This window comes from Eriocheir sinensis, chromosome 7 (genome assembly GCF_024679095.1).
Source record: "Eriocheir sinensis breed Jianghai 21 chromosome 7, ASM2467909v1, whole genome shotgun sequence".
Lineage (NCBI taxonomy): Eukaryota > Metazoa > Arthropoda > Malacostraca > Decapoda > Varunidae > Eriocheir > Eriocheir sinensis.
This window is the reverse complement of record NC_066515.1, coordinates 23591087-23600138: the sequence shown is the minus strand read 5'-3', so window position 1 is coordinate 23600138 and position 9052 is coordinate 23591087. Positions and strand designations below refer to the sequence as shown.

General features: G+C 41.3%; 1 protein-coding gene across 2 annotated transcripts; it reads left to right on the top strand.

Moving 5' to 3' along the window:
* Positions 1-731: 731 nt before the first annotated feature.
* Positions 732-8580, top strand: LOC126994975 (potential E3 ubiquitin-protein ligase ariadne-2-like). 2 transcript variants are annotated; one of them, XM_050854253.1, is made up of 8 exons: positions 732-880; positions 3572-3763; positions 4144-4438; positions 4725-4956; positions 5279-5396; positions 5902-6126; positions 6258-6470; positions 6741-8580. In XM_050854253.1, the coding sequence occupies exons 2-8, from the start codon at positions 3572-3574 to the stop codon at positions 6894-6896; spliced, it is 1431 nt and encodes a 476-aa protein (XP_050710210.1). In that variant the 5' UTR covers positions 732-880; the 3' UTR covers positions 6897-8580. The 2 variants fall into 2 exon arrangements, with proteins under 2 accessions (XP_050710210.1, XP_050710217.1); XM_050854260.1 differs by lacking the exon at positions 732-880 and adding an exon at positions 3244-3268.
* Positions 8581-9052: the final 472 nt, after the last annotated feature.

Here is a 9052-nt window from a genome sequence, read left to right as displayed (position 1 = left end):
TTAATTTATAATTCCACACACTCAGTGCAGTTTAGGAATAGTTTGCAATGACTGGGTAATATATTGAACATGACGCCGTGACACTATTTATCTTAATTATATATAACTGATACTCCATATATTCTCTTTAATCTTTTTGTTGTCTACGGAAATTACAACTCATGGTAGTAATTAACACTTTTTCCTTTCTACATATTACACTGAGTTAAATAATAGAGGTAATAAAGACGCGTTGGGGGGAGAGAATAAAAGGGAAATGCAAAAAAGGACCAAAATAGGCTAATAAAATGAAGAAAACAAAGTAAAAAGACAAAGACTGTGTATGTAATATGAATCAAGAAGAAAAAGAACCAAGAACCAAGAAGAAAAGAGGAACTAATATAAGATGACCAAGCGCAAAGCCAAAAGGCGGAAGAAGAAGAAGAAGAAGAAGAAGAAGAAGAACCAATTATTAAGAACAAGAACCATGAACCAATAAGAAAATAAGAACCTAAAAGCAAGAACCAAGAAGAAAAGAAGAATCAAGAAGCGATACAAAGCGGAACAAGCCCCCCAAAAGAAGAAAACCAAGAAGACTAGAAGAAGAGGAGGAGGAAGACAAAGAAGGAAAAGAAGAAGAAGAGCCAATTAAGAACAAGAACCAATAAGAAAAGAAGAACCAAGAAGCAATTAAGAACCAAGAACCAAGAGGAAAAGAAAATACAAAGCGGAACAAGCCAAAAAGAAGAAGAAACCAAGAAGAAGAAGAAGAAGAGGAGGAGGAAGAAAACATTATTGGAACCAAGTGCCATGGCGGTCTGAGCAGCTGGGAAATATCAATAGATTTTCCGCCTCTCTGTCCAGCACCTTCGAGGCTCCGGCTTTTCCACATCAGGCCAAGGTGAAGCTGTTTCCTGTGGCCATTTCCCCCCTTTCAGCAGCATTAGGGGGAGGTCATGAGGCGAGGGACAGGAGAAATAAGACAGCGGGAGGAGGACATTGTTTACCTTCTCTGTTTTGGTTCACTAAAGGAGCATTTTCTGAGGTCATTTTGCTTTCTTGACCTAACCGTGACCTTCTTGTTGTCTCCTTGACCAGACCCTGAGTTTCTTGACCCAACCCTGACGTCTTGTGTCCCTGGCCTTTTATTTACTTGACCTAACCAAAATTTCCTGTTTTATCCGAGGTTATGTTATCCTCTGATTTGCCTTGTTTCCTTGACCCAACCGTGACCTCCTTGTTGTTTCCTTGACCTGACCCTGAGTTTCTTGACCCAACCCTGACGTCTTGTGTCCTTAACCTTTTATTTACTTTACATAACCAAAATTTCGTGTTATATCCCTGAGGTTATTTTGTCGTCTGACCCTCCACACGCTGCCTTGTTAATTATCTTGCTTTTCAGGGTATCGGGAGTGTCGTTTTTATGTATTGCAGCGTCACCTTCACGGGTCTTTGCGATGCTGCGTCACGAAATCCGTAATGCGCTTTTGCTGTTTCCTTGACCTCATCCTGACTTCTTCTTGTTTCCTTGACCTCATCCTGACTTCTTCTTGTTTCCTTGACCTCATCCTGACTTTCTTCACCTAACCCTGACTTTCTTAACCTTAACCTGACTTTCTCAACCTAACCCTGACTTTCTTGACCGAACCATGACTTTCTTGATCTCACCCTGACTTTCTTAACCTTACCCTGACTTCCTTGACCGAGCCCTGACTTTCTTGACCTAACCCTGAATTCTTATTTCCTTGACCTAACCCTGACTTTCTTGCTAGAATCAGTTCAGAGGAGGATGACCAAGATGATTCAGGGGCTGAGGAACCTCCCATATCAAAATAGACTGAAACATCTAAACTTACATTCACTAGAAAGACAAAGAGTGCGGGGAGATCTGATAGAAGTATTCAAATGAGTCAAGGGCTACAACAAAGGCGATATAAGTAAAGTATTGAGAATTAGCCAGCAGGATAGAACATGCAGTAATGGATTTAAATTAGAAAAGTGTAGATTTAGGAGAGATATATGCAAGTATTGGTTTAGTAATAGGGTGGTGGGGGAATGGAATAGACTCGGTAATCACATAGTTAGTGCAGGGACGATAGCTTGTTTTAAGAGTAGACTTGATAACTACATGGACGAGGATGACAGGTGGCAGTGAGGTGTGGGTGCAGTAAGGAGACAGGGTACTGGAGCCGCACGCCTGCATCAAGGTAAACGAGGATCAAGCCTCTACCTGTAATCCCTGAAATGACACCTCACCCATCGTGAGTAGTGGGGGGGATTCTGGAGCTGCCCTGTGTAAGCCACTCGGCCTCTTGCAGTTTCCCTATGTTCTTATGTTCTAACCCTGACTTTCTTGACCGAACCCTGACTTTTTTAATGTAACAATGATTTCCTGTTATTTTGTTGACCTAGCCAGACTCTCTTGGTCATGAGGAAGCATCTAGGTCCTGAGCTGCTATTAAAGTAGTTAATAATTTGAAAGAGGAATTGATACTCACTTGGTCAATCAAGACCAAACATTTAATTAGATATATAATCCCCCCCCACACACACACACAAACAAGACTAATAGCTGGAGTTGCAGGTTCCAAATTAACCTCTCAGGGAAGACAACTGTAAGTATAATTGTGGAGAGGTAGTGGCTAAGTGGTCACCTCATGGGAAAGAGGATCTAGAGATATGCATCCAAGTCTTGCACCTTCCAGCTGACAATTTTTATCCATCTCCAAGTGACCAAAGACAACCCACATGCATAGAGCTGACCACAGATGGACAGTGAAGTAAGAGTAGCAACCCAGAAATTTGTATAAGTCCAGGCAGACAGAGGACCAGGTGGAGATGAAACTTGAGCTTTTGCCAGAGCAGAACTGAGTACAATAACATCAGACAGAGATGAAGAGTGTTGTGGCCTTTGTCATGCAGTGAACTAATAATATCTAAAGATGATATCAATAAGACCCCAAGCCAATCTGTTGAAGCAAATTTGCATCTTACTGTTTAAAGAATGAATTTATCATAACTGGAGGACTGGACAAGATGTTAGAAGGAAGATAGAATTTCCCCTTTACCCATTTGATAAGCTATTTATGGATGTGAGATCATGAGTGTCACAGTTGCCATTTAAGGTTATGCAGGAGCCCCTCAAGAGTTCATTGGTTATCAGATAATCTAACAGGATGTTGGGTTCCGTCCCATGGCATATCAAGATGCTCCCTCTCTGTCTAGCTAGCTTGATACTGGGAACATTAGAGTGTCCCCTGTCATCTAAGTGTAAAGGACTGCTGTTACTGTCAGTGTTGTACCAGTACTTTGTATTTTTTGTCTTATGATAAAGTTTATATTTGTTCATGATTGTAGATAGAAGGGTATTCATATATATGTATTTTGAATCTGGTAATGAGCACTTTTATCTTGACATAATTTATGGAAGAAGCCGAAACAGATCTACAGGACCTCTAGATATTTCTCATACATGATTCTTTTCTTATTCTTTATCTTATGTGTATGCAGCCAGTAACAAAGCCTAGCTGGACATGAAGTCTTGTATAACCAAGCTTATATTAAATCTCATATCTTTTTCTGGTGTGTCCAGATGTCTGACGAGGAGATGGAATACAGTGATGACGACTTTGATGCCTACTATGAGGAGGAGTATGACAGAGATGTGGACCATGTTGATCCACATAAGAATGATCCAGAGTACTTCCATGTGGCTTGTCTCACTGACACAGAGGTGGAGCGCCTCCTCAACGAGTCTGTGGAGCAGCTGTCCAATAGCATACAGGTGAGGGTGTGTCTCGAGGAGTTGTGTTAGAGCAGAGAGCACAGCTGTGTAAGATCTAGCTGTGGGAAAAAAAGGAGGAAGCGAGTGGATGTAAGTACTTAGGGATGTAGGGTTCTATGTAAACATGTGAGCAAAGAGAGAGGTACAGGGCAAAGCAATTTATTTTTATTTATTTATTTATTTTTTTTTAACATGTGAGCATAGAGGGAGAGGTACGTGAGAGAGCACAGAGAAAGAAGTTCAGGAGAGAGCAGATGGTTTTACATATGAGCATAGAGGGAGAGGTACAGGAAAGAGCAGGGAAGGGTAGACAGGTGGTCCCATTCTTGTTTCACCTCAGCTGTCCCAAATTGGTGTTCCATTTAGTCCCTTGCCCTTAGGTGACTCCCTCCTTGGCCAAGCTATTGCTGCACATGTATGGCTGGAACCAGATGGAGATTGTGGATGGTTACCGCCAGGACTGCAACCGCCTCCTCACAGCAGCACACATCAAGCCCCTGACACCCCCCCAGTCAGTCCCCAGCACCCAACAAGGGGAAGGAGAGATCACCTGCCCTGTCTGCCTGGCACCCATGTCCCTAGATAATGCCAGCCATCTGTCCTGTGGCCACACCTTCTGCAAAGACTGCTGGAGTAAACACTTTGAGGTTCAGATTACACATGGAATATCAACAGGTAAAGCTTTTTATATTTGAATTGGGTTGGTTAGAAGTTGAAATAGAATGCAATCTTTTACATTTACATAATTATCATGTTATGTTCTTGTGCAAGGAAGTTGATATACTCCAACAAGCCCAACAGTTATAGATGAATACTTTGACTACACTTAACCTCTTCAAGCTCAAGGGCTAATGTGATGGGAAGAACTTTACCTCTACTTAGCCTATTAATTCATGACAGATATGCACAATTTCCTCTCATAAAAGCATGAACAGTTTACACAATTATCTTCTTGTTGCAGGGATAGAGTGCATGGGAAACAAATGTCAGGTTCTTGCCCCAGAGGACTTTGTGCTGCCCCTATTGAAGTGGCCCAGACTGAGAGAGAAGTACCAGCAGTATGCTTTTTCTGACTATGTGAGGAGCCACCCACAGCTGCGTTTCTGCCCCGGCCCGAACTGCAACATTGTAATCCAGGCCAAGGAATGCCGGGCCAAGAGGGTCAACTGTACAGCTTGCAAGTCTCAGTTCTGGTGAGGGAGTGTTTGCTGCCTGAGTCTCTCTTAGGGTTATAAGTCCATATTATCAAACACTTTGAAAGCTTAGTCTGTCTATTTCAAAAGGCTCTCACAGAAGTTGAAGTTAAAAATAGCTTAGAAGCTCCTATGTTTTTTAATTTGCAATAAGTGACATCTTTTGTTAAGTGAGAGCCTAAAATGCCTTGTAGGGAAAGCTCTAGAGAGAACAAGATGCCAAAGCTCTTGATAAATCTAGCAAGCCTATTGTTGATGACCTCACACCTTGATATTTTGATGTGGAACAACTCTGTCTCACCTTGTACCCTCTTGTTTACAGCTATAGGTGCGGCAATGACTACCATGCTCCAACAGACTGCGAAACAATCAAGCGCTGGCTCACCAAGTGTGCTGATGACAGTGAAACTGCCAACTATATCAGTGCACACACCAAAGATGTGAGTGTAGGCTCACTGTAGAGGGGTGCTTTTTTATTTTTTGTTCCAAAAGTCAACATTCTGCATATAATGCTTATAATGGTGGTAAAAGCAGTGAGAACAACTGTGGTTGGTTTGGTATAAATGAAAGGGGAAAAGATTTTGACTATGGAATGGTGGAATTGTTCTAATACACTGAAATATTTTTGATTTGATGAGAATTCATATCAGTGAGTTCATAAGATAGGTCTGTGAAAGGCTAAGAGAGGGACATGGGGTGGCTAGTAGATGACCAGTTAGATGGATTCATAAGGCTGAATAATACATGAAAAATTTACCGAGTATGCATCTGGGACTCAATCTGGCAAGGATTGAGTGTATGAAGAGAGAACTGAAGATGTCATTGGCCACCCCCTCAAAAGTAGTTGCTGCAAGCAAGAGAGAATCAGAGCTATGGGTTAATAAGTAGATAGAAATAGTTAATATCACTGAATATTGATTTTTTTTCTTATGCTGTATTCTTTAGTGTCCAAAGTGCCACATCTGCATAGAGAAGAATGGGGGCTGTAACCACATGCAGTGCTGCAACTGTAAGCATGACTTCTGTTGGATGTGTCTGGGCTGCTGGAAGACCCATGGATCCGAATACTACGAGTGCTCCCGCTACAAGGAGAACCCAAACATTGCTCATGAATCTGCTCACGCCCAGGCCCGTGAGGCTCTCAAGAAATATCTTCACTACTATGAGCGTGTTAGTGTCACAACAAACTTTTTTTCTCGTGTTACTTTTGTCCCCTCAGTAATTGCTACATCATGACATCAGTTGTTTATTAGATTTATGGTGATATGTTTGATAAAATTTTATATGATATCACTTTTCAGTGGGAGAATCACAGCAAGTCCCTTAAGCTAGAGGAGGAGACACTAGCCAAAATTCGAGAGAGGATCCAGGAGAAGGTGATGGCTGGCACAGGCACCTGGATTGACTGGCAGTACCTTCTGGATGCTGCTGCCCTGCTGGCACGGTGCCGCTACACACTGCAGAACACCTATCCCTTCGCCTACTACCTTGAGTCTGGTCCAAGGAAGGACTTGGTGAGTCAGATGATTTTGTGTTATTGGGACAGCTTGTACCAGTTACAAAATTTGTCAACCTCATACTTAAGTTGTACTATGTCATGTCTAATTTAACAAAGTTCTGTTGGTTGTAGGTTTTCAGAAATATTAGTACAGTAACTAGAAAATAAGTATTACCTGAATTTTGTTTCTACACTCTCGTAATAAATTAAGGAAATTTATCAAAAGGAGTAATCTAGCATTTTTCAGTGGCACACTTTTTCTAATTAAATCTTTTCCTTGCCCCAGTTTGAGTACCAGCAGGCCCAACTTGAGGCGGAGATTGAAAACCTCTCCTGGAAGATTGAACGTGCTGAGATGACTGACAGGGGAGACTTAGAAAACCAGATGGATATTGTCGAGAAGCGGAGAACTACCCTACTGACAGATTTCCTGCAAGTATGATGGGGGCTGTGGAAGTAGACTCAGTTTCCATCTGCAACTGCCCTCCTTCATCCTTCCCATGCTTCCTCTGAGTGCTGGTACATCCCCCTCAGTAGCTTTGTTTGCAGTGGGGATGAACCACTTGCAGCTCTTGTATCTGTAGATGATGCTGAGTAGACAGTGTTTGGATTTCATTTATTTTATCCCTATTTATTTATATTGTTTTGTCTTGTTACCTGTATACCGGTATTTTTTCTACATCTTGTTGGGTTGAAAAAGCCACTCACCACCACTGTGTCAGGGGTTTGTGTTACAGTGTGCTTTCATAAGCAGCCTTTGTTTGTTGAGCCATTGTTCTTATTTAATGACTTTGAGAGCTCGGTAGTATACAACGTTGTTATTAATTAATGACTCGCTGAGGGCTCAACTGTATACAAGACCAAATCGAAATTTGGTAGCAGCCAGCCATACCATGCCAGATGATACCATTACTTGTTATCAACTGTTACTTTCATCTAATTACTGCTGTTCCTGTTGCTTGTTCTATTAGCATGGCAGCTGTAGCAGGTGGAGGTGCCTGGGCCCAGAGGTGGCACTGGGGCACAGTGAGTTTAGGGGTGGTCACCACCATTGTCATCAGTTAGTAGTTGTGGACTCTTATGCAACTCTGTCTTGGATCAGTGTATGTATGTATTTATGTAAATATGTATACTGTATATATAAATGCAGTGTGGTAAACCATAGTCCACATCATTTAATGTGACCTTCTGCAGGTTAGGTCAGCACAGACTAAGGTCACCATTTAATTATTTATGCAAATGCAGTGCTAATCAGTGTTGCAAACAGTCATCAGTTTTGCTTTGTCACAGCAATCCTGGTATGTATCACTTGGAAAATCAGCAACACCTGTATGTACACTATTTACTGTGACAACTTCCATCGTGATGTTTTGTTGCTTAAGTCTTCAGTATTGTCTTCTTGGAAGACGGAAGAAAGCCACCTTTTTTTTCACCTTCCAGATCGGCAGGCAGTCTTGCATGTGCAATTGAGTAGGCAGATTTGGTATGCATGAAGTCTTTACAATTTTTATGGTTTGGAGTTTGAGGGTACTTTTGCAAATTCAGACTTTGTTATATATATATATTTATTTTTTGCATTGTAATAGTCATGTAAATTTTTGACAAGTTATGTGTGTCTTTGTAGTTCGCTGTTTCTTGTGTCTGCATTGGTTTGATTCTGAATGATGGATGGTTATGTAGTGTGTGTGTGTGTGTGTGTGTGTGTGTGTGTGTGTTGGTCTGATAACTGCAAGAATCTGTATCAAATAGGGACAAGTGTATCCTGAAAGTGGCTCAGAAAGTTTATTCATCAAACAAGCAAAGCCAGCAACTCAAACACAACTCACAAAGTTCTTGGTCACATACAGGTGTTCATCTTCCAGTCTATTCACCTGGAGTAATGAAATTTTGAAATGAAAAATATACATATCCCTGTTGCTACTTTTTTTGTGTTATATAAGAAGAATGAGCAATACCGGTTTTCACTGCCATGTGGAGTGATGTGAAAGTTTGTCATTCTTAAATAGCTCCAGTGTTTCTGAGCCACTTTGCTAGCCAGTGTTGGTCAAGGTGCCAGTTCCAGACAGAGTCAATTTCAGGGCATTTCATTTTATACCACTGTTGTGATAATAAAAGGAATAATATTTTTCAATCTTTTTTTTTCATCATATCCTCCTATCAGTCCCATGAAAATTTTGGTGGCAGAGTTGAACAGTTGAAAAAAAAAATGAACTGATAAGATTGTTGTCTTTGAACATGATGGAATTAATATGGTCTAGCATTGTTTTATTAAACTTTCTGGGTGATAATATGGGAGATATATACCATTTTTTGATGTTGGGCCAACAGCACTGGTAGGCATTTCTGATGGGATCCCTGAAGAATTAAGATTGTGGGCACGGGAGCAAGTATCATCGTGTTGGGTGCAGCGAAGCTACTTTTTTAGTAGCTGTAGCGGTAGTGCCACTCTGTTTTAGAAAGAGCGGCAAAAACGGTAGCGGCGCTACATTTTTAGGTAGGGCTAGTCACTACTCGCTATATACTCGGGGTGGACCAACTACGTATACGTGATGAAAACGCGAATGAAACGTGTACAGTTCAGTAGATTGAGTCGCGACC